This window comes from Gavialis gangeticus, unplaced genomic scaffold (genome assembly GCF_001723915.1).
Source record: "Gavialis gangeticus isolate Ggan-Ray unplaced genomic scaffold, GavGan_comp1, whole genome shotgun sequence".
NCBI classification, from domain to species: Eukaryota; Metazoa; Chordata; order Crocodylia; family Gavialidae; genus Gavialis; species Gavialis gangeticus.
The window spans coordinates 4,344,795-4,370,209 of NW_017728996.1; the positions used below are offsets into that span (position 1 = coordinate 4,344,795).

At 44.0% G+C, this 25,415-nt stretch overlaps 1 protein-coding gene across 1 annotated transcript; it reads left to right on the plus strand.

Annotated features, from left to right (window-relative positions):
• The first annotated feature begins 2 nt into the window (after positions 1-2).
• On the plus strand, positions 3-25,116 carry AAGAB (alpha- and gamma-adaptin binding protein). The gene is made up of 10 exons (XM_019503952.1): positions 3-99; positions 8,559-8,749; positions 9,818-9,914; positions 10,721-10,810; positions 13,721-13,804; positions 19,141-19,223; positions 20,133-20,229; positions 22,247-22,351; positions 22,924-22,973; positions 23,556-25,116. The coding sequence occupies exons 1-10, from the start codon at positions 27-29 to the stop codon at positions 23,631-23,633; spliced, it is 948 nt and encodes a 315-aa protein (XP_019359497.1). The 5' UTR covers positions 3-26; the 3' UTR covers positions 23,634-25,116.
• The last annotated feature ends 299 nt before the right edge of the window (positions 25,117-25,415 follow it).

Genomic DNA, 25,415 nt, shown 5'->3' on the forward strand with positions numbered 1-25,415 from the left:
CGGCGACAGAGGAGGGGAGGGGAGCCATGGCGGCGGAGGGGCCTTGCGCTCTGGTCACCAGCTGCGCTGCCGATTTCGCCGGGGACGAGCTGGTGAAACGTGAGTGGGACCCTGTCACGTGACAACCCCAATTCTACACACCTCCCCCGCGGAGGCCCGCGACCCCGTGGTCACGTGACAACTTTAATTCTAACCCCCTGTGGGACCTGCGAACCCCTAATCCTGTCACCCCCCCAGAGCCCCTGGTCACGAGACTGACCTCAACTTTATCCTTCCCCTCCACTTGGGATCTGCTCCAAACTGCCCTGATCCGGCCAAAACACCCCTGGTCCACCCGATTTGCTCACCTCAGTTGTGCAGACTGCCTCCAATTGCATTGAACCCAAATCGTTCCCAAGGTTGATGGTCCCAGGGACCAGAAAACAGGTTTGAATTTCCAAGAAGCTGAATCTCGCGTGATCCATAGGGTGAAGCCTACAAAATTCCTGTCCTTTCGGCTGGGAGTGACGGTCACTTCAAAGTGTCTGACACTTGCACTAGTCCAGCGCTTCCCAGTCTGCAGCACAGGTCCCACCAGTGGTACGTGGACAGCCTGTCAGTGGTTTGCGTTAACGGATTTATTGTAATTATTTTATGTGACAGAAAATTGCTGGGGGGTACTTAAGGTTGCATCGTTTTAAGTGGGTTGGGTGCAGTCTGTCAGAATTTGGGAACTGCTGAACTAGGCAGTGTTGAGTTAATGAGGCTTTCACGTGTGTGTGCATACTTGCGCATTTGCTCTGATTAGTCTATAAGGTGCAAATCTAACTTGCTTTCTACTTGCCCTCAGTGGCAAGGCCAGCACTGCGACAAGCAACAGGTTCATTTCAGCCATGTTAATCTTGTAGCGATGGAAGAATAAATCCCGCTTCCTGCTCTTCCCCACGTCTGAAATGGTCCATAGAGTCTCGTGTACTGCAGCTGTGTGCACTTAAGTCAAGGCCTGCTCTATCAAATCAACTGATTGTCTTGAGAGTTATGACCTAAAACCTGTGTGCTAATGCAGGACCAGGAGAAAGTGCAAGGAGATCTTCCTTGCTGGTGAGCAGAATGTGAGGAAGTGGCAATAATTTTATTCTGTTTCCATAGACCAGTGGGTTCCAACCTCTTTAGACCATGGACTGGCAGACCGCAGTCTGCAAGTGACCACGGACCAGCAAAACGCAGTCTGGAAGTCCCTTTTACCCTATATATTAAAAAAAAAAGAGTTGGCTACTGATCAGCAGTATGCTGGTCACTTTCCGGACTTCCGGTCCAGCAGCCAACCCTTCTCGGCCTGGCCATTGGGAACCTCTGCCACCGACTCTCACAGTGTCCTGCTCTAAAATGTCTTGGGGAAACTGAAAGAGCGATATTGAGCTAGGAAACCAAGATCAAGATCCCCTGGTGAGGCTCTGGCTTGTCTCTGGGAAATATCACATGAGGCAGCTGGAAGAGAATAGACCCATTAACTTGATTAAGATGGTGACATATATTTAAAAAAAATAGAATCATTGACATGGAAATGAAAGCAAATGGCATTCAACCCTGCCAAGGTATTGGACTCACCAGTTCACAGACTATTGGAGGATGTCTTGATCAGAGCTAGTTGGGTACAACTCGGTCCAGATCAGACTAGGAGGATGATGATGATTATGAGGTAGGCTTAGATGGTATCTGCAGAACTTGAGCCTTTTCTGCCTGAGAGAGTTATTCAGGCAGAGCTGGTACATAGGTGTTAACTGATTTTAGTTGAATCAGTGCAGTTTGTCTCCTGTCCTGGAAGGAGGAAGAGGAAGCTTTTTATTAGCCTTGCTGAGCAAGTGCCCTGACCAGTTCTAATGTGTGTAATTGAGATGTCCTGTTAGCTCTTACATTGCTCATTGGAAATACCCACAATAGTTGGATGTGGTGGTTTATTTTGTGTTAATCTATGCTTCTCTTCCTTATGCAGGGGCCTTGTCCCTGTTGCCCATGCTTTTGTCACCTCAAAATTGGATTACTGCATGCATACCCTTTGTAGGGCTGCATATCACAGATTCACAGAAGTTTAGGGCTGGAAGGGACCTAGTGAAATGATTGGGTCCATCTACCCTGCTCTGGGCAGGAAAGACTGCTGGGGTCACAAGGTGTACATCCCATCTCCTTTTGAAGATCTCCAGGGTAGGTGCCACCACCCCTGCTGGGAGTCTATTCCAGCATCTGGTCACAGGAACCATGACGAAGATTTTCTTTGTATCCAGGCTGAAACCTTCTTCTAGGAGTTTATGACCATTGCTCCTGGTCTTCCCCTGGGGCGCTTTGGTGAATAGTTGTTCACTTAGCCCCTGGTGCTCTCCCCTGATATATTGGTAAGCTGCCACCAAATCCCCCCAGAGTCGTCTTTTTTCTATGCTGAACAGTCCCATATGTCAGCCTTTCCTTGTGTGGCTTGCTCTTCAGGCCTCTGATTATATGAGTGGCTCTTCTGTGGTCTCTCCTGAGCTTCTCCACATCCTTCTAGAAGCGTGATGCCCTCTTATCAAGACTTCTTACCTTCACCTGAAGCAGAATGAGGACTCTGATTTATGAATGAGACTCCTCCCACCATGGGCACAATTGTGCATCAACTGCTAACACATACCTGGGAAGAAGCCATGGTTATAACCATGAAACTCCCAGGCTACCCCTTCTGTGCTGTACTGCTATAACTAAAATCAGCTCGGGTACTTGAGATAAAGACTGTTCGGTTTAAAAAAAAAAAAAAAGCTGCTCAGCAAGTTGTTCCTTGTGAAAAGATATTTTGAAATTCACTTAGCTTAGCATCTGAGGACAAGTCTAGCACCTGATCTCCCAGGCTCACGGCAAAGGTTTTCCTCACACTTCCAGGGGGAGTATGGTTTGAGGACTGAAGACTATTATGGATGTGACAGGCTTTTGTTAGCCTATTTCCTGGAATACATGCTAAAGCACTCTGCAGATGCAGTGAGCAGTCCTTGGTATTTTGCTACTTTAATATACAGTGGGTGCCAAAACCTAGTACAGACACCTAAAGCTTATGAAATGGTCACTCCCAACACAATCAACCGACTCCAGCAGTCTGGAAATCTTGCTTGAAAAAGCAAGTAGCACTTTGTACAGCTGGCCTGATGTTTGGTGAGTCTCTCATTCAGAAGTGAAAGTGGTGGGAACTGTGCTAAACATACAGAACAGTGGCTTTTATTCCATATGTACTTCGCAGGGGTATTTCTTGTGGTTGTAATCCACCAGGTGGCTCTCATGACACAGAAAGAGATCAGTTAGCATACCTACCAGACCAGAGGAGACGGGGTACTTCCATTCTTCACAGAGTCCTACTTGAAGTTTTGTTAGTTGGAGAGATGAGAAGCACTCAGGACATAACAGATGCTTTTAGTGTTTAGGGTAAAGCTGCAACAACGAGGAACCACAGCGATTTATTTTTCTCTTTTTGGATTGTTACTGATCCAGTAAATGTTTGCATAGCAGCAGCGGTGCCTGTGCATTGGCTGTCTCTCTCATAAAGCAATAACTACTAAAGGCAAACGGAGAGCGCCTCAGCTCGATAGGCTTTCTTTTATTGGAAATGGGCACGTTCAATTGGTTTTTAGAAGAGGTTCAAGCTTCCAGATTCCAGAGGTGCTTCTGACAAATCACCATAGGGGTTGGTCATAGTGCAGCTGTTATTACTGCTGTGGTTGGGAGCAGGTGAGTGATGCCAAGGTGGAAGGAGGGTAGCCACAAAACTTGGTTAGGAAATTTATTTTGTTGGTGCAGAGGTAGTGTCTAGAAACTTCCATTGATCTGGAAGTCACATCTCTTGGTCTGATGAGATACTGTAGTACCTTGGCAAGTCTTAGAATGGTGAATTTATAAACATGGAGATGCTGTACTCTAGATCTATTTAAGCAGTTCCTGGAAGATGAGGAGGAGTGTAAAACCTCGATGCAAATATCTTCTTTAATGAAGCTCCAGTATTCTCCTCCCTCAGGAGGAGGTTGTCTCTTCTCAGACAAAACCAGTAACTCCGTGGATCAGTCTGTTCAAGCCTCCGTTGGTAAAGTAGGAGTCCCAGATTTATAATTAAGGGATTTATGCATTAACGAGTACATTCTGATTACGGTTTTCATGCTGTTATCACTTGCAAGTCCTACACAATTTGGAAGTGTGATATTTTCACTTTTAGACTGCTGTTTGAAAGCAAAGATCATAAACTTCAAACTAATAGGTGCTGTTTATCTGACTAGTGCCATGCTCCCCAACTGCATTCTTGGCCGTGTCCATTCTGTGGCTGCATGCATGCATGCAGCATTTATTGGTGAACTTATCAGCCAAAAAAAGCTGCTTGCCAATTACGTCAATTTTCCTTTTTATTGGTGCCGATACAGTACGGACTGATATATCGGTGCACCTCCTAGTATTTGGAGTGGCAGGAATGCCAGCTAGTAAATCGGAACATTGTCCCAGTCTAGAATATTATGACTGGAAGGTTAAGATGACTTTCCAAAAGCTTCAGCCCTTAGTTGCTTACAAGAAACTGGGTCTCAAAGTAACTAGGACTTGAACCATTCAAAATGCCATGCTCTTTAGAAAGATTTTAGGATCCGTGCAGTCTGCCGCCTCCTGTATTATTTCCAGGTTAACGTCTCTCTGCTCCAAGAAACAAAGTGTTAAAGAAATGCAGTGTTGCATGCCTGTGACATGGTGAGTGGAGTCCCACTCAGTCTAGTGTCCCGCTTCTCCTCCACGAGGAGGCAAGCTCATGTCTGTGGTAGGCCTCTGCACTGTTGTGGTCAAGGAGTGAGTCAGTTGGTTTTCTAGGCTCTTTTTGGAAGTCAAACCACTGACACTTGCTATGGCTGGGAAGATTAGAGATTCAAATGAGAATTCCTTAGAGATAAATTTACCAAGCCACGTGCTCTGGTCATTATCAAGTTTCTAAAAAAATGGTTTTTTTTGGTTGAATACAAGCAAGATTAGAACAGTTCCCGTTAGATGCTCCTTTTGAACGGGGTGCAGGAAGCTCATGTTACAGTTGAATTCATTTCTGTGTTTGAATTCAAACCTCTATTTTGGGAAGAAACTCCTGGAATTCTAATACGGTATGTACAATATATGAGACGGGTTCCAAGGTGGAGTAGCCTTTGGACAACTTAGCTTGTCTAGACACGGTTTATTTTAGTATCATTGGACTGCCTTTGCTTGCATGGCAGAAACAGAAGGCAAAAAGCATTTGATTAGTACAGTTAGTGCCTTTTAGTGAAGAACAGCAAGTCCACAGAAGCAGCTGAAAAATAAAAGTATCCAGACTGCCTTTGTTTGCCAGTAAATGGGCACAATGGTACTGGAGCAATTTAAATACCACAAACCTTCAATTGCTTTAGCACGAAGTTGCACACGTGTAACCAGAGACGGGTCATAGATCTCTCTCGGGCATCTGCAGTAGGAGTTGAGTTTATTAGAGATTTGTTTTAACTCCACATGCTGGGGGAGAGAGTCCATGTTAACTGGTCAGATCACTTGGTTGGGAGGAAAGGTGGCTTTCTAGGTGGGAAGAGAACAGAATCCAATAGACGAGCCATGGGTGAGACAACACTATACGCCTCTAGAGTCTTTGCAATACTTCTAGAGGCTTAATCTTTGCTCATGCCAATTTTGCCCCTGTTCAGTAAACCTTTTAAATGCCTTATGAAAGGAACCAGCATAAAAGGTGTCTTATATTAGGCTTTAGTGATGGAGCTCTCTTTCTTTCTTTCTTTCTTTTTTTTTTAAGGATTTCTCTTTTGCAGTCATATTTGCAACTTCCTTTGTTGCCTAATTAAAGAAAGAGCCCTTTCCTCCCCCTAAAACACTTTCATTCTTCACCCTGTTTTCTTCTCTTTGGTCATCAAACTAAGTTTTGATTGTGACTATAATAACTTCCATGGCAACAGACTGTTATAAACAGTGTTATGGCCAGGAGGGAGGAGCTGGGCAAAAAAAAATTAAGCTCTTAAAAACATGCATCTTCAGTAGCAAAGGGGGTTACACAAATAAGCAAATACTCTTCATGAAGTGGATGCAGATAATTTTGCATAAGTCAGTAGGGGCTCCTATACGATAAGGAATAGATACTTTCCTCCAGCACTGGCCAGCAGTTTGGAGGAGCAAGCTCTGAGCTCCCCTCCACAGCCCTAATTGCAAAAATGCCACAAGATATTTGTGTGGTATTCAAGAACCTCAAATACTTTGGTGTTTTTGGGCTTGTAGAATACATACCTTTATATTCTGCCGGCACTTGAAACAGTATGCTAAGTACACTGGCCCTGCAGAGAAAGAAATTGAGTTTGTATATTTGGAAATGCATTATTAAAAAAAATACTTTCCTGCTTGTTTAATAGGTAAGTTGCCAGAATCCCTGAATTTTTCCCGTAACTAACTTGGAAACAACCTTGACTCTGAAACAAAATCAGAAGGCCAGCTTATTGGCCTTGTTAGCAATTTATATGCAAGCTGTTTAAACAATATGCAGGCAATTGTCATATTATACCCCAGAACTTAATTGCTTAATTAGTTTTGGGGGGTATGAAACTAATGTAAATAGAGACCGGTATGCCAAACTCCCACTAAACAGCAGAAGCAAATACTGGTTTTGGTAGAAAGAGGTGGGGTTTTTTGTTTTTGGTTTTTTTTTTTAAAACCATTTCTTTAATTCTGCTGTGTAATTTGGATTTTGGAAGGCTTGAGTGGTCACCCTGAATGGGAGGAGGAGATTTCTGGCGACTCTAAAATTCTGGATGACCTGAAGATGCTTAGAATTGAAAACATTCAAAAGCTGGAATTTAGACCAAACTGAAAAAGCAGTCCTTGCCTGCCTGCCCAGACAGAGGTTAGGCATTTGCTTCCGAGAAGCTAATGACATACCGCAGTCACGGAGCACAAGACGGGAAATGCTATCGGTAGGTGGCTATAATACTATCAGATGTTGCAGCTAAATATGAAGTCCTGCACGTAGTTCATGGCAGCAAACTATTGAAAGAATGTCCTCCAATGCTCTGATAATCACAAAAGCATCAGCTACCAGGCAGTATCATCCAGGATTTTACATAGTTCTTTAAAGATAAAAAGCTTGTAAGGATTACATAATAATCCAGATTATTTAGGTTAAATGTGGTGGAAGCTGCTTGTGCATTTACATGAACATAAATTGCAGAGTAACACTCATCTAGGAGGAGTGGCTGGTCTTGGCTAATTTGATTGGGAGTTTTTGTGAATTCTTTCACTACTTTTATCTTGTTGCCCCAGTGTGGCATGAAGATTTCCATCTAGCGGGACTGTATGTCCATTAAATTAAAAACATGCAGTTCATTCTCACGAGGGAAGAGTGATGTTTCAGAAAAGATACCACCAGCTATAAACAAGATGGAATTGTTTGGAGGATCTGTCATCTTGTAAAACTTACCTATAGGGAGAGTAGGACCAAGAGAAGATGGGTGCATCCCAGTCTTCCAGTACTTGCTTTTCACAGAGCCTTGCCAGAGAGGCAGCCTCCCCTACTAGTGCCTGAACTCTTCCCCCACACTTTGTAATGAGAGTTCAGTCCAGTTCTTTGGTGAGGATACCTGCTCTTTTGGGGTCAAGGGGAGATAGGCACTTCATTACCTTAAGTCCTTTAAAAGGCAGTGTATTCCACCTACAATCCTAGTACCCCAAGCAACAGCTCTTGTGACCTTCTCATTATTTGATACACTTTTAAACGGTTTTTGTGAGTCTGTCCAATTGAAAGCCGGCTATCCTGGCTCTCTCTCAAGTGCTGTTACTATAGATTAAGAAGCAACTCCATTGTGTGGCTGGTGGACTATGAAGGAGCCTCTGCTTTACTTCAGTAATCTTTAAGAGCCAAGTAGTGGTGTATTTAATACTAATACTACTTGGTGTTTTGCATTGCAGCTCTCATTAAACTCCCCAGAGCAGCTGTACAGCTCTGATAAGTTCCTCCTTGGTCAGAGGTTAGGAGTTTGGTCCTGTTCACCGTAGCTTTTGATGGTGTCACTAGGAATGGAAAAGTGGTCCACGCCTGCGGAGCCTGTCAAGGCAGCTAGGAGGAACTATGAACTCAATAGTGATTCCAGCCTGGTCCACATATGAACTCAAAGGGAAGTGCTTGATTATCTAGACAAACCTGCAGGCGGGTGGCCCAGTCCCAAGGATTTCCCTCTTGTCAAACCCAGTTACTTGGAGAAGCACACAACACAAGCAAACCTGGCATCTCTCCTATTTTAGTCCCCTTACTCTCCACAAAACATCTTCAGTGACTAGGTGCATGTGCAGTGATAGGCAAATGCTGCAAAGCTGCTTTGAGGTTATAATAGCCAACAAACGTAATTAAAAGAAATATCAGTCCACTAGTCTAGGATGAGCTGAAGAATTGAGAAATAGTAAGTCATCAGCACTGAAGAGAGAATCTTTTTGTTCTGAAGGTGGCTCTGTTTCTACAATCTAGCTAAGTTTTGTGTACTTTTGACATTGGTTTTGTCTGACTAGGTTCTCCAATTTTTCTACAGGTATTATAGGAACAGAAGACTTGACAGTGGATGTGTCTGCCAATGGAGGAGTGAGATTTTACCCCTGGACCATAGATAATAAATACTACTCTGCTGATATCCATCTTTGTGTGGTACCAAACAAGTTCCTGGTGACAGCAGAAATTGCAGAATCTGTCCAGGCATTTGTGGTTTACTTTGACAGCACAATAGTAAGATTTTTTTTGTTTCTTTATATTATCTTCTTTTATATAACCATCACTCTGAAGTCAGCCTCGTGTGTTCTCGGGCCAGCATGCTCTAGACTAATCCATTAGGGTCACGTAGGGCTACGTTATATTGTGCTGGCTGACAGTGTCCCTAAGGAGCTAGTATGGAAGTCACAGTCCCTTTCCCCATGTTCTTGTTCTGCCTGTTACAGAGAGAGGTAGCATAAGATCTGGTATTCAAAGTATGTCATTAGATATTCCTGCTCCACAACAGCAGTCATCCTACAGCCACTTATGCTGGCTTTCATAGTGCATGGAATTAGCTTTGCAAAGTTACTGTAGCAAAGAAAAATACTCAGGTAGATACGGTTAAGGACTTGCTCCACCCCCTAAGTTAAAATTAGACTTCTCCCAATGTGGGTGGGTTCTTCAGACCTGTCTTCCAGTACAATTGAGGAAATCTCCAGATAACCCTGACCTCTCAGGGAGTGGGGGGAAAAAAACAAAGAAATAATGGCACCACACTTTCGAAAAGAAAAATCGGCACAGACCTGCCTCCCTCTCCCCTTGGGTGACACCTTTAGTACAGAGAGATGAAATACAGCAAAATCTGTTGCCTCCTCCTATCCTTCCCTTCTTCAGTAAGGTGTAAACATCACATTATAGCAACTCAGATATATTTAAGAGTTTCCAGGGGGAAAAAACAAACCCACTTCATATTCGAGTCTAGGATTGCAGAGTTAAAACCAAAACATGCAAATGAAGTCCCAGTTCCCAACAAGCACGATTATTTCAGCTGTGGGCTAGAAATAGGATATTGCCTATTCTCATTCTCCCTTATTAAAGCTAAATTATGTCCCAAACCATTCAGTATAGCTAAAGTTGATCTTGCCATCTCCATTCTCGCACCTCTCGGGATATGCCACACATCTGAGGCTGTTCCTGTTGGAACCTTAACTTTTTGGTTCCTGCCTTTGACTCCCAGATGGGCAACATGAGCCATTCACTCTAATTCATTTCAAGTTGCAAAATTCTTTAGAACGTATAAATACTAGAACTTTCCTCCTCCAGAAATCTGGTCTTGATAGTGTCTCAACGTGGCTTTCCCTCACAGAAGAATGGTTACCAGAGGTTATGATCTTGGTCTGTGACAGAGTATCTGAAAATGGTAAGGGTCTTAAATTCAAGGGAATTCAATCTGGATTGAAAAAAAGTTACCTTTTGTATTATTTGTTTTCTTGGCAAAATTAGTACCGCGGTCTTTCTCAAGAAAGTATATGAATCATAGACTCTGTTAGATCAAGTAAGTGGGGCAGTCTTTCGTCATTTGTAGGCTGATGTGCACAAGCCAAGAAGCAGGAAGTATGCTTCATCTCTCCAATTCCTAGTGGTCAAGTGTGCATTGTAATCCCACCAGCAGATTTGGCAAGACATGAATTAAATTTTCCCACTCGGGTAGTCCTTTGGGGCCAGAGCTGAAGCATCTTGGGGGTGGAGAATGGGGGTTATTCATGGTCTAACTAATGTGAAGGGTAGTAAGGCTATTTTAGTCATTTGAATGAATCCACATGTTTGCATTGGGTATCAATAGAAGTTTGGTTCCTGTGTTGGCATGCCTCATGCAAAAGCAAATGTTTAAAATCCTGGGCTAACCTTGTAACAGCGTAGAATCAAGTTGTCTTGTTTTTATTTTGCATCCGTCTCAGTACAAACTGCAAAAAAGAAAAAAGGTATGGTTTTTAGGGAACAAAAGCACTAATTCAAAATATGATGCAACTTACTTTTTGGGTTGTTTGAATCTATCGTTATGTTAGAAGATACAGCCAGACTTTCTATACTTCCTTTGTTCCCATTCAGTCTAGAATGAGGGAACAGCTTTGGGGGAGTAAAGAAAAGAGCAGAAGACTGAACTGATAGCAGTGCCAAGGTAGAACACTGGATTTTCACAAAGCAGTTTTTGTTTCACAACTGTAGGTGTGAGCAGACAAAAAGCTCAGGAGTGGTGCATCAAGCATGGCTTTGAGCTGGTGGAACTCAGCCCGGAGGAGCTGCCTGATGAAGATGGTAAATTTACCACCGCTTTATTTTTTTAAGAGCAATTAACATGCAACACATCCACTTTGGAGCACCTGCAAAGGGCATACAAATTTATTTTAGTATGTGGTTGATCTGAAGGATTCTTCAAGTTGGTGGTGCTTAGTATTAAATTGTAAAAGTCAAGATTATTTTGTCTAAGACATTCTGTTTATCTCTTCCCAAATACAACTGCTGTTTACATAGGCCCTACATAAAAACAGTGTACTTTGCTCCTCCTTTTTGGCTCAACTCCCAGTGACACGCTGATGTTAAAAACAAACACTTATACTCTGTTTCAAAGAAGCCATTCCAAAACGGGAGTAGGTAAAAAGAGAGAAAGTGAAGGGCAGGATTTTTTTTTTAGATCTTTGTGGACTGCTGAGTGCCAGAGCATAGATCCCGAGATTACTCACAAGGTAACCTGAGAACACGAGCTGGTTAAAACAGCCATTGTTTTTTAGTGGTGTGCACAGTTGTGCAGGAAGCCAACTATGGTTTCTTGTCTGACTGTGTGCCCAAAACTTAAAGCTATGAAGCAAAACCAGTTTTGCACTTGGGCCCCAGTAAGTGACAAGGAATAAGAGATGCATTCCATACTTGAAGCATGTTGTTTTTTTCACCCCCTGAAAAGTGACTCTACCCTTCTTGACACCTGCTTAAGCCAAGAGTTCTCAACCTTTTTAGGCTCAAGGCATCCCTCAGAAAATGCCAGCTCTTAATTGTCACTTGTTTTTTTGACCACAGAAAATTAATAGAAGAATTGTTCTGTTGCAAAGAACTCAGAAAAAACAGAGCAGGGCAGAATGGGTTTAAGTCTATGGATTCCTATTTGAATTTCTGGATTTATCTTGTGAACTGTGTGTTCACCCTTGCAGTGCAAACATTGTGTGGAACACCACAGCACCCTTAAAAGGCTCTCAGGGCACCCCAGGGTGCTGCAGCATCTTGGTTGAGAAACACAGGCTTAATCCTTACCTCACTTTAGTGATAAAATGGAAGTGTTTGCTGCTGCAGCTACCCCTGCAGAACCCAACCCGGTTAGAGAATCAGCTGCATCTGCTAGATTTGGTTCGCTAACACGTATCGCAGTCCAGATCCCTTGAACACAATAGATGGTGCACACAGGGGTTGCTGAGGAGAGTTTGGTCTGTAGCCAGAAAGCTGAGGCTCCTTTCCTTGTAAGAAGGAAAGATCAGTCTTTTAGATCAGTTTGAATTTGCTGGTCTTTCTGGCAGCTCAGTTTTAAGGGGAAAAAAAGAAAGGGAGAGAGGCACCTTTTCACTGCTGAACTCAGCACAACAGGTATCAAATATGACTCAGAGGTGAACATGAAAGTCTGCAATGCCATTTTAGAGCAGAGTTGTATTTTGAAGCTCTTTCAAGTTACTGCTTTTTCCCTTTTAAATATTCTCAGGAGATGTCTGCTGAAAAGAGTTGGTAAGTGCAAGTCGTTTGTTAAGAGACAAGATAAGCAGCGGGAATATTTATAATTAGTCAGAAAGTTAGTTTTTGAAGTGGTGATGTCTGAACGCTGTCTCCTCCACCTTTATAATCAGATTGAGTCACTGTGACTCATGCAATGGAGGAAATGCATTTCAATGAGTAACTTATTTACTCTGTAAACGTGTTTTGTGTGAATTGGTTACAGAAGATGATGGAACGGATGCAACAGAAATACCATGCCAAGATCTCTCTAAAAATCATCAGATTTGCAGGTGGTAGTTGGTGCTGAGTTGGAATGCTCATTATGACTACAAAATCAGTCAGCTCTTTTGTGCAATAGGATTACAAACTAATTTTTAATTCAGCCTTAGGACAACTCCTGCTCTTTGGTTTTGTTTGCCTGTACCCAAAAGGCTCAGAGTCCACTTTTAATTGCTTTTAGGAGTTAAAGACCACTTTAACTGCCACACACCTACCTGTCCCTGAGTCATCCCAAGAAGGCTTAGGCACTTTTTGTTTGTTATTTTGTTTTTAATCTAATTGTATTTTCCTCTCCTAATGTTTTTTTAATCTCTGCTGTTGATTTGCAAGAGTCCTGCTCAAACAAGGGGAAACTGACTAATCCAAGGAAACGGGGAAATTGACTACCCACAGAACAAGGTCACATGCATACAGTGACCAAACTGAAATCAGAAAGATGCCAAACATCATCATTCGTATTATCGTAACTTAAGGGACAGCTGAAGTTAGTTTGGAGAGAAATAGTCTTATGCTGTTAGTGTCCCATTTAAGCAATCGGTACACTTTAGGGCTTGTGTTGGAGCTTATAGTAGTATAGACGTGTGAACAGGAAGTGGCCAGTTGCAAAGTCTTCCTGCCTTGTCCAGGGGGCTGCTTAAAATCTGAAAGGCAGAGAAAACAAAAAATGCATCTTTGCCTCCTTTATGGTGAGTGAAGAGACTTTGGGGATTGGCTACCTGTTTTTACAGTAAAAAAATAAACCTGGTAGAATTAAGACTGATAATCTACCAGCAAAACTGAGTCACTCTGATTGATTTGACTTACTACACCTGTAGCTAATTCCTGGAAAATGCAAGAGGGGATTACAGCATCTTTACCCTGTCAGTTAAAAGTAGAGACTGCTCCCAAGACCCAGTGCTAAGGAGTTAAATGAGTTAAAACCTATGAAAAGGTAAGCCATCATGAAGCAAACAGGGGCAGGCTTTCCCATCACCTTACTGTGTCAGCATATGCTTTCAGACTGGCTCGACAGACATTCAGCAGTTAAGGACCTGAGAGTTTTTTCAGTGATTAGAAATAGATCAAGAGCTGAACTCTTCCCATTTCTACCACTGAAGCACCACATCATCTGTCTAGGTTTAATGACTTACCATCAGGCATATTCCAGGTCAGAAGAACTATTGGGAATTACCTGCTCTTTATCCTTCTCTCTAGATGACTTCCCAGAGTCCACAGGAGTGAAACGAATTGTACAAGCCTTGAACGCCAACGTGTGGTCTAACGTAGTGATGAAGAGTGGTATGTAACAAAGGCTTCTCTGGCTTACAAGGTTACACAGCTTGAGCATTTGATGCTGGTAGCTTTCTGTCATTCTGTCTAAGGCTTCAGTCCAGTTGGCACCATCCTAGTACCTGCTTAACAGCAGATAGAGAGCCAGAGCTCCCTACTCTTCTCTTGTATGGTCAGGGCTGTCCAGCTATCTCTTTCCAGGGGCCTTGGCCAGATAAATGGTATTACCTATGCATTAAGTGACAGCATGCCCTTTGTGCCTATGTTTAAACTCACTATGGTTGGATTTAGATCTTTCTCCAGCCTACATAGGTAAGATAGCTGCTTCAGGACAAAGTGAAGTTGGTCTGTGTCAGGTTGGCTCAGTCTAACGTTCAGAAAGATGCTGCTGGTAGCTCAGTGCACTTCCCAGAAAAGTCTTCTACGTTGTATCAAGTCTGTTGCTTGTCTTTCAAAAAGTGTCTGGAATGGATTTAAACAAAGATACAGAATGGCTGAAACTTGTCCGGTGTGCCTGACGGCATGAAACTGAGTGGACCTCTCTGCATTACGCACCCTTTTCCCACAGGCCTCAAGGAAAACAGAACTCCCCCGGAGAGTTTGACAGAGGAGTTGTATCTGGTTTCTCTGATGCTTCATATAGTAGTGACACAGAGCTCAGATCCACCAGGCTCTACTAATCCGTTAATTTATTATTGCTACTCACACTTTACCACGAGGCATCCAGGGTGCAGAAGTATAGAGCCAGCTCTGTTTGTGTCATAAATGCTCCAGAGAACTTTGCTTACAAACTAGCAGTTGAAAACCTTAGAAAACATGTCTCCCTTCAGCCATATCTTCAGGTAGAAATGGGCAGAGTGGCTACTTTCATTTGGGCTCAGGCTCTTTGAGAAAGGAAAAGCACAGTGTTATCCATTTTGCAGGTGTGGCACAACCATTTTTTTTTTTCTTGTATCCTTTTGGTTGCCCCTGTAAATAGATAAGCTGCCTCAAGGTGAATTCTCTCAGAGTGCTTGTCCTTTTATTTATTATTTCATACCACATCACTCCTCCTATTGTGACTTCCTAAAGTCTGTCTGCTCTCTGAAACGCACATTTTTCCCCACTGCCTAGACTCCTTCCCCCTCTAGCCTAGCACTGCTACTACACAGTGAAACAATAAGCATTGAAAGGTCCTGTTACTGACTCTGGCTATTGGTCTCCCAATACAGTGTAATTTAAGAAAGCAAGTACTGTATGTATAATTTAAAGTTTTAAATCAAACTTGTCACCCTTTGTGTCTCATCAGGATGAGGAAAAAAAATCTAATTTCATATCATTATTGTAGGAAAACCCAAATAGGCTTGTGAGATGAGCTGAAATCATTTCATTAGTGGAAGGCACAGTTTTTTGTTTTGTTTTCACAGCTTATTTCCTGCTTTTGCATCCTGCATCGACAGGTGCTATGTCACAGAGGACTAGGATTCGGTCATATGTTAAATTCTATATGGGGGGGTGGAAATTCCTATGCATCACTGGTGTATTTTGTAAAGGTCAGACCTCTTGAGAATCCAGATTTGAAGTTTCCACCATGCACTAATCACATGGCATTGATGTTGCACCACTTCAAACACTTCCGGAAATGAAACTAAATTTGGACCCTAGCAACATGACTGCTTTTGCTTTAAGTAACCTCAGTTCAGTTGCGTCCCTTTGAAAACTCATTTACAACCTGTAACAATGCTTTTATTTTTAACTTCCTCCCAATCTGAAAGCTGAATATAGCGAGCATAAAATCTTAGCTTCTCTGTATTGCCACCAGTTGCTTATGATCCTTATTTGGGAGAGGACTATACATAAAATAACAGAGGATTGCATACTGTAAAGAATTCTCCTGAAATTCTGGGCCATCTAAAATAAAAACAGCTACCAAGTTCTCACCAAAATACCTGCTCTATGTAGTCACCTCACCATAATTTAGAAATGGATACCTGCAGATTTTATATTTGCATTTACAAGAAAGGCTATTGGTTGTAGAAATATAGCAGACAGTGAAGGGCTTCATCAGGATGAGTAGATTGCCTGTGTCTTGGAATACGACCATCTCTCTTTGCCATGGTTCCGTTTGCCTTTTATTTTTCTTAATAGATTACTTGTAGTTGTACCCAGACTGGAGCCTTTTTCTTGCCACCCTTTTAAAACATCTTTGATCTATTGATGCCTTTTCCAAAACAGTCTGCTAAACACATCTCCCTCTCCAAAAAAACAAACTCCACTGATTCACAGGTTATAAAGGAAAACGAGCATTTCAGGGTAACAGCTAAATGGTAATCATTTGGCCATATTATGCCAAAATACCTATTTTACAAATAAAACCCTGAACATATGAATTGATCACCCAATGCAAAGTTGTTTACTTAACATCCAGAAGTGAGGGTAAATCCAAAAGGGAAGGAAAATAAGGAGCCTTATCAGAGAGCCTTGAGCAGAGGATTGCATCTTCTGGCAGGGAGAAGGCAGTCGGTGTCCAGGTTCCTGAGCTGTGTTTGGTCTGGTAGTCAGGAGGTGGCTGGCTGGCTGGCTCCCCGTGCTGTGCTGTGCTCTGCTCCAAGTCAGGGGGAAGAGAAAGTTCTTCCTACTTTCCTCTGAGGTGCTCCAAGTAGCTTCCTTTCCTGCTTGAATCTTTCCTCCGCTGGGCCCAGGTGGAAGCTGAGCAGGTCCTGGAAGATGGAATCAAATGTCCACGTGGTGCCCTCTGCAAGGAGTAACCCCTTCTCTGCTGTGGAGGATGTATAAGCCACGTTCTAGCTTCCGCTAGGACAAAACATGCTTCTAGCCCACTCCATCAGCTCTTCTAGGTTGTAAATTTATCAGTATGACTTGAGACTGAAATACTTCCTACAGTCCTGGGGAAAAATCCCACAGTTTGTGGAGAAAGTTCTTGTGTATGGGGTGCTAGAACAGCATCAGAGTGGGCAAAGAGCAGGACGAGGCAGTTGCAGGTGTAAAGTAACTGCATTTAGCACATGGACACCTCATCCCAGTGGGTGTCGGGGCTGGCACAATAACATCAGCAGATGTGGCTCCCAGAATGGAGCTAAGAAGTCTTGTCTGGCTGCATCCGTTGCAGTGAGCAGCTTGAGGGCTTCCCAAGGGGCTGCTGCCGTTAACCTTGTGGCACCATAAGATCTCACAGCTATTTCTGAGAGAGGGCTGGAGATGATTCCTGGGCTTGTTGGAAGAACCCTGCATAAGGCTTCACCCACTTCCTGAGCTGTGCCCAGCAGATGAAATCATTTCCGTGCCCAATACAAAGGAGCTTGCAGGAAGACTTCTTTGAGGGTGTGACTGGCTCCAAGCAGCGCCTGCCACCTCCCTAACCACAGCCTCAGAAACAAGCTGCCCCTCTTGCAGAGACTGGGGCTCTGCTTCCACCACCTTAACAGGGCTGCCTCGTTCCAAACAGATTTGCAGCAGAGACATAGCAGGGGGAACCCCCCCCAAAAAACCCAGAATGACATTTCTGTACAGCATGAACTCTAATCCAAGGCGTGAGATGGACAAGAGCTGGACGATGAGGTCACCCCATCCACCCCCTGCCGACACTGGAATGTCCTCCCTAGCACATTCTGGGCTGCATTGTCCAACCGGCTTGCAGATGACTCAAAAAAATTGGCTGATCTCTGATCACTGCCGTTTCCCTTCGGGAAGCATTTGCTTGGCCTGCCAAAACTTTTTGAAGCCACTAGATTTTGGAGCGGGGGGGTCCCCTGGAGTCATCACTCCACCTCGTGCTAGTTGAGCTGGGGTCCTGCACAGCCTTTCACCCTTCTCACAGTTGAATACGTTGAAAGAGATTCAGTCAGCTCCACTGATTCATTTCTTCCCAGGCCTCTGGCTAAGTAACCTGTCCTGTCAATAAAACTGGGTGCAGCCAAGCCAATTTAAACAAATACCTGTTAAAAGAATAAAAGTCACTTAAAAAAAAAAAAATCTCTAGCACTGAAGAAGTATCCAGCAAAGGCCACTCCTAAGCAGGAAATGAGGTCTTTGTAATGCTCTAGTTGGGGAGCTGTTAGATGTTTACATGTTTTTCTAGCTAGCTGATGCTTTTGGCTACATGTTCACCCCCTTCAGAATGAAATCTGATGTCAAGGACAAGTCAAATTGGACCGTGCACAAAATTACATCATCCCAACATTGGAGTCGAACACTTAGTCAGTGCAGAGCAGATTTCTTTTAAAAGTAAAACGAATCTTGTCTCGGCCACATACAACCCTAGGTTTCCTTTCTCTGATGTATCGGCAGCAGAACTTAGCATTGTTTTTTTTGATTGACTAAATCTTTCATTACACTGAAAGTCCTCAAAGTCCATTATGTCCTACAAAAAGAGCTTGAAACACTTCCATGCTGGTGCAAGTCCTGAAAAAATATGTCCTAACAAACACATAATGTTCCTTGTCATAGGTTTCTCTTTGCTCACCGAGACTTACCCTGCCACCTGGGACACGGGCAGTAAATAAGTCTTAGCTTCAGGTTGTCATCTTGGTAGGCTCTTTAAATATTAAGCTTTCTGATAGACTTCCAAGAACGGAACATCTGAAATACCTGAGTTTATATCTGACAGAAATTTAAACGAACCTTGTATTTTTTTTTTTTTTTTAACTGCGCTTGACACTAAGATGTTGCCTATAGTTTTAGAAGACGTTTCAATGCAAGGCAAGTAGCATTTCCTGCGCAAGATCAACAAACATTAACACCCATTGCCTTTTGTCTGTGGTGAGCAGAATACAACCCACCCCATTCATGAACCACAAGCAAGCTTCACTGATGTGTGTTGAAAAGAACCAAGGTAGAGTTTCCTGTGGCTGCGGGGAGAGGCGCTGTGGAATCTGAGGTGCGGGCAGAAATGATGACTGTCCTTAAAGCGCAGGGTCCTGGTTATCAAAACGGGGATCTGGCTTTTCGGAAGCGTTGAGCACGTCCCTTGCCCTTTCTTCCTGTTGTGACAAGCAGCACATATTGCTTACACTCGTGTTAGGGCCTGATCCTGCTAGTTTTTCTTGGATAAAAGTTGAACACCTGTCTTGAGTAGCTCTGCAGGGTGAGGGTTTGGACGGCTTTCAGGCAGCATCATGCTACATGTATTGTCCCAATTTTTTACAATTTGAGGATTCAACTTACTGGGGGGGGTGTCGTTGTTGGGGGTTTTTTTAGTGTCCTGGCATTGCTGCATGTGATTTATATATTACCTTGGCTTTTCCCTGTAACTCTTTTCATTGCATCTACTCAGCTGCAGCTATTTTGGACTAATGATGCATTTTCAATTGCACTAACAACTACTTTTTTTTTTTTTCCTTTTTTAGACAGGAATCAAGGCTTTGGCCTTCTCAGTACGTTAGCAGGTGCGAACTGTAGCCTTGGGTCAGGAGAGAACCAAGATCCAGAAGTAAACAGTAATTTTTATTTCTCATTTGTTGCTCTGTTCTTCTCTCTGTCTTCCTTTTTGCTCTTGCACAATATGGGTTTAAAATGGGTATTTTAAGAGGAAGACACCACAATATAGGTGTCTTCCTCTTTCATTTTCCTCCTCTCCCAGGGGACACCTCTTGTCCTTTTCAAATGCGTTTAAAGGAAATACTCAGCACAAACATTAGACAAAGCCTGAAGAATCAGTCTGTCTTGGCAATGCCTCGGAGCCGAATGTCCTTAGCATTTGCTGCCATGAGGTGCAGCTACTTTGGCAGGATGTTTCCTCAGAGCCCAATAACTTTCCCTGGTGTAGTTTGACTGAGTTCTCAGTGTGGAAAGCTGCTGGGTGTTGATCCCAGGCTCTCTCCTATTTGTGTAAATGTTTTACCTCTGACAGCATGCTGGAGCCAAGGAAGAAGTTACACAAAGCTCTAGTCAAGGCACTGATTTTTTTCCACTAGTGTTTGGGAGTAGAGCTAGGGCCGAGGGAATGCTGTCATGTGAAAGGTCAGTTTTAAAAATTCTTACCCTGTGTTTGAGGTGCCGGAGGCAGATGCACATGACGCGTTCTCAGGAAATGCGCGCCAGGGAGGGGCTCTGTCCCGAAGCTCTAAGGTAGAGGTGAAGTAAAACAGCTTTCAAGATGAAACAAAGCAGATGACTTATGTTGTGCCACCAATGCATTTGATCCATAGCTTTAAATCTTTGACTCGGACAAGAGATGTAGTTAAAGGTAACTGGGATTAAAAAAAAAAAGAAAAAAAAAAAGCATCTTTTAAATACTCATTAGACTTCCCAAACTGTCTGACTCTGAACTCTTTGGCTCTTTGTGTGTTTGACCTGGAAGGCAGAGCTGTTATAGTAATGATTGGATGTTTCCTGACAGTCCCAGCCACCGACGGCAGGCAGAGCAGAATCGCGCTCGGAAGGCAACAGAGAAGATGCAGCTAGCACCAACAATTTGCAGGTTGACAGCACTGTAGGTAAGGGCATTCCTGCTTCCTAAATGAAATGTTGCTGAGTACCGTGGGTGGGAGAGAAGGCAAACCATGATGTGTGTGTATTTAAAAATAAAGAAATAAGAGGCATATTTCCAAAGAAAATCACGGGTAGGAAGACAGCTATTGCTCATTACAGCTGACTTTGCTCTCTGACTGTCGAGTGACCAATACCAAAAAAGTCTCCAGTCAAACTGTATAGTGGTACCTCTCTCAAGATACTGTGCTGACTTGATTCCTGCTTTTGGATATTGCACTGCAAGAACCAGGCCCAGAGCAGGATCTCAGTCAAAACAGTCCTTCAGAGAAGCAGAAGTACAGATAAGCAATCTCTCCAGTTTTTGCTAGCTTGTTTGTCAGAGTCGATTTTAAAGAGAGCACGCCAACATCTATGGCTCCTCTTTATTAGATAGGCCTGCTTTTCATCACTGTTAATCTTTAAAATTTAACAGCAGGAAATGGAGAAGAATGTAGATCCTGACTACTCAATTAACAAAACCTAGAGGGGAATTTTAACCTGCTGAACAAAATACAGACCCAATGGAGCATGTGTTCCCAGCAACAACCTGGCTCCCCCCACCATGAGACACTTGGGCTAGGACTTGCCAGTGTCATAAGAGACCAACTGACCTTTTTAAGCAAAGACATTTTTATCTGAAGGGAACAGGCCCAACCCTGCATGGGGTTGCTTCTCTTTGTTGTATTGCCTCACTTGGCACTCAGGTATAAATTGTGTCCCCAGAATGTACCTTTAGGCAACAACCATCAATTCTGCAAAGACCAGGATTAGGACAGTACTCGTGAATCACTTGATGGTAGGTGGATTCAAAAAGGCTAGGAGACCTCTTGAGCCTTATGGTCCACTGAGTTAAGTATGGTTAGGGCAATGTCACACCACGCAAAGGGGGATAGCCATGGCCACATCCTTTGGCTCCCTGCCCAAGTGACCAGCTGCTCACTTAAAGCTGGAGCAATTGGAGGAGCCACTGGCACAGATCTGGAGAGGGACTCGAACTCACACCACTGTGATACTTCACCTGCTCTGCTACCGCCACCTGCAAGGTGAGGTAGGAGTGTAAAATTCATGACTTCTTAAATCCTAGTGTTTTTTTTTTTTCTTTTTTTCCCCCTATTTTGGACTTCTGGCAGTTTGAGCGTTTAGAGGTCACACTTCCAAGACTTTCTCCTCAACCAGAAAGCAAACAAAATTGTTTTAATGTAATTGGAGAGCTTGTCGTGTGATCACATGAGTCCAGGAGCTGAGGCTTTAAGAAATACAATAGAAATCAAGCGAGGCAGCAAGGTTGCACTTACCTCAGAGAGCAGTTGCCAACCTCATGCTTTGCCCAGAAGTCTTCTCCGGGTCACCTGGCAGAGAATCAGACTTCGTGATGGATCCTGTCACTATTGAAGGAAAGATCTTAACAGCTCCCTGTAGAAAGTTAGCTATAATGTGTATTTCTGTCCAAGATTTACATTGTTCAGTATCGTAAACCAGAAGAACACAAATATAAGCAAAGTCCATGCGTTTGAGCTGGATTTGCTGCATTCGAGGTATAACCTGTAATTCACGTAGCACTGGATGGCTAATGGGCATTACCCAAGACCTGTTTTGGGGGGATTTTTTTTTGCCTAAACATCAAGTCAGACTCTTTCTATAATCCACAGCTGTTCCAAAGCAGATAGTTTAGTGACTAGCAAAAAACCCTCTTAAACTTTGACATGTTTACAATAATTTTAAACCAAGTTCTTGAAACCCCATATCAGGTTCAGAAAAGCTTTTAATGTGCCATGTCCAAACTGGGTGATGTTGCAGCTAGCGCTGCTATCCAGCTGTTTGAACCAGTGGAAAATACAGAACTGTCACCGCAAAGGGAGCCAGGAACCTGTCACCAGTTCTCTATCTGCTTTGTTATCATTCAGCCACTCACCTTAAAACTAGTAATGTCCTTGGCCAAGAAGAAGAATCTGGCTTAGATTAACTTTAACCTGCTTCTTGCAGATCCCATGCTCGATATGGATATTCAAGAGCTTGCCAGTCTGACCACAGGAGAAGGCGACCTGGAGAACTTTGAACGACTGTTTTCAAAGCTGAAAGAAATGAAAGGTACAATGCCCGTGAATGAAGCAGCGTACACCATCTGTAATGCCCAAGCCCTTCAACAGACTTGCCCTCTGTGGGATCCGTTTCAGAGACTGAAGACTCACGTGGGTCTCTTTTCTGGTGGCTGAAATCTGGTTTAACAGCTGCTCTCTTTTTGTTGTGTTGCACCCTTCCTCTGAACGAATACAGAAAGGCCTACCCCTCAGTTAGCTGGGTCATTACCTTCACTGTAAGTAAATGTGTTCTCAGGACTCAAAGTCCATAGAATTGATCTTCTCTATACAAGCCCCCCAGCAAGAATTAACTTAACCTCTACAAGTTGCCGACCTTGAGGTTTAAGGCACTTTCAGGAACATTGGACAGCTGAAGTCCAAAGTGCCTGGAGGCACTGAAGCTCCAACCTGGGCAAATTTTCACAACCCTCCCCAAAATCTCCCATGTCCCACTCTAGAATTTTCCAGTATTTTAGTGACATACCAGCACTGAGACCTTCTTCTCTCCCTGTCTCTCTGCTGAGGTCTGCTGCTGACCCTTGAGGAAGACAGTCTAATGTTACATTTCTCTTCACCCCACAGACAAGGCAGCCACGTTGCCTCGTGAGCAGAGGAAGCTACATGCAGAAAAGGTGAGGTGCGCCATAAGAACTGAGTTCTTCCAACTGCAATTCCAGCTGGAGGAGTCCTCTGTCTGAGCAGCTTTTAGACTTACAGGTGTTTTAGGTGGGAGTGACCTAATCTGCTTACTGAGGAAAAACTATTCTGCTGTTGCAGCTCTGTAGGTACAAAGCTCATCCCAAACACCACGAACGAGTGGATCATGCTTGACTGGGCCTGTTCCTGAACCCTCAGGAAGAGAGTGACCCTCTATCAAGTGGGTAGGGGGTTCCCAAGATCAGAAATGAATGCAGTAGGGTAACTGAAGGCTGGAGCCCCTTTCCAGTGAAGTGTGCGCAGAAAGTCTCGCTGACTTCATTGGAAGAGAGATCAGGCCACAGTAATCACAAATGACACCAAGACGACAGTGCCTTAGGTGTTCTGAGGCCTCCGTCAAGACATGACGTCCCTCTTGCTGGGGTCTTAGTGTGAAAGAGAAGAGCCCTTCAGCTGGGAGCCCTGGGTTTTGTTGTCCCTCCTGCATTGGCTTGTTGCTTAGTTTGCATTTACCAGCAGGTAGCGCAGCATTTTTACGTGTTCACGCTGATCCATAGGTGGCCAAAGCCTTCTGGATGGCAATTGGAGGAGACCGAGACGAGATTGAAGGCCTTTCCTCAGATGAAGAAAACTAAGTTCTTGTGTAGCTGCTTGCAGTAGAGCTGATTGACAGCCTAGAAGTAACACTGGTCCCTCCGTCCCTGGACAATGTTTGTTTTTTTTTCTTTTGCTGAAGACCCCATTTTGCTTTGATTGTTTGGCTGGTTGAAAGCCGCCGCCGCCACCTCAAGCACTACATTCCATAGCACATGCAGTGCATTTCAAGACTTGTGCTTCCTTGCTGCTCCGTCCTACGGCCGCGTGCTCCATCTTTGACAAGAAGTAATAAGTCCCTTTGCATTTTTTCATTGGCCATTTTTCATCGTTTCCCAAAGAACATGTTCCTGGCCATCACCTTGGGCTGCTGGTTGTCAGAGGCTCATGCCCCCACCCAACACACCCCCTGGGCATCCCCCATGTCCCAGGCTGGTCCAGCTACAGGCCCACTTGGCAGGAGGTCTCCAAGAGCCCAAAGCAGTCCAGGAGATGGCCAGAGGCATTGTGAGTGGATCTCAGCCTTCCCTACAAGTCAGGGGGTGGGGATGGGGGAGGGGGGCCAGGAAGGAAGCCACACTATCCCTTGGCCAGTGAGGGTAGGCCACCAAATGGCCTTGCAGTAACCTTCCCTACAGCTTCCTTCTATCCTTTGCCATCTCTGCCTGTTGTTTCCTAATGCACACACCGGGGGGCTGCATACCGTATAAACTCACGTGACCGCTTTTCATGCCTCCTTGCTGCCCAGCTGGGCAAGACTTGGTTGTGCGCTAGAGACAAGGCAACCAAGTGGAGCAGAATTACACACACCCAAGACCAGCACTTACCCAAACACTCGAGAAAGTTGATGCTTCTTCATCTTGCTGCCTTGGGAAGTCTCACGTGGAAGACTGTGATGGACTTTTTTGAAGAGCTAAGATAGTGCGTGACGGCAAGGTGGCTGAACCCAATGGCCGTGGATAGCAACCGAACCGATCAGAGGCCCCCCCACGCCCACCCACTGTTCCTTGTCATGCTGCAGTCGGGGGAATTGGCAAGGGAGAGGTGCTAGCACTGCTCAGAAGACCCTGCTGCTCACCTTTTGCACGTGAAACTGTGACCTCAAGATCTGTGAAACCACAGCACAGCTCTGCCTGATGAGCATAGTTTGGTCAGAAGAATTCAAGGGCTCTGGAATAGCAGGAAGTAGCCAGGATTGTCAGCCTGGGTAAGGGAAGTGTTCACAGTGGGTCTCATCAGTGCAATTGCCTTGTACCACAACTATCCCTAAAGTCCTTGCTGTCAGTTGGTATCTCAGTCAAAGCACGGTAGCTTAAAAAAATAAATACATGCTCGCGCGTCAAGCTAGCTGTTGTGGATAGAAAACTGTAGGGACTTAACAAGATCCTTCCAGATTGTGTTGTACTTTCTGTTTTTTTTTCCTTTTATGATCTAAAGTGTGTTTGGTTTTTTTTGGCTGCAGAAGTTCTCAACAAAATCAATATTTCAAAAATGAATAAAGCACTTATTCATGGAAAAGCTAAATGCCAAGTGGCTTGTATCTATCTCAGGTATGGTTTCTCTGCTTGCTGTAGCATGGTAACAAGCCCAGGTCTCTGCGCCTGTGCAAGAGTTTGAAGTTGTTGCCAGCCATGTACCGTCACATGAGTTCAACGACACTGCTCCCAGGAGATGAATTTTGCCTGTTGTTTGGAGCGACACCGTCCCATGAGCTGTACGGACCCTTGAATCAGGCTGTTATATTAGCCTACTTAGCCAGCTTTATAAACTGTTTTGAACAGGGATCGGCAACATACGGCCTGCTGAGCCAGAAGACTTTGCTT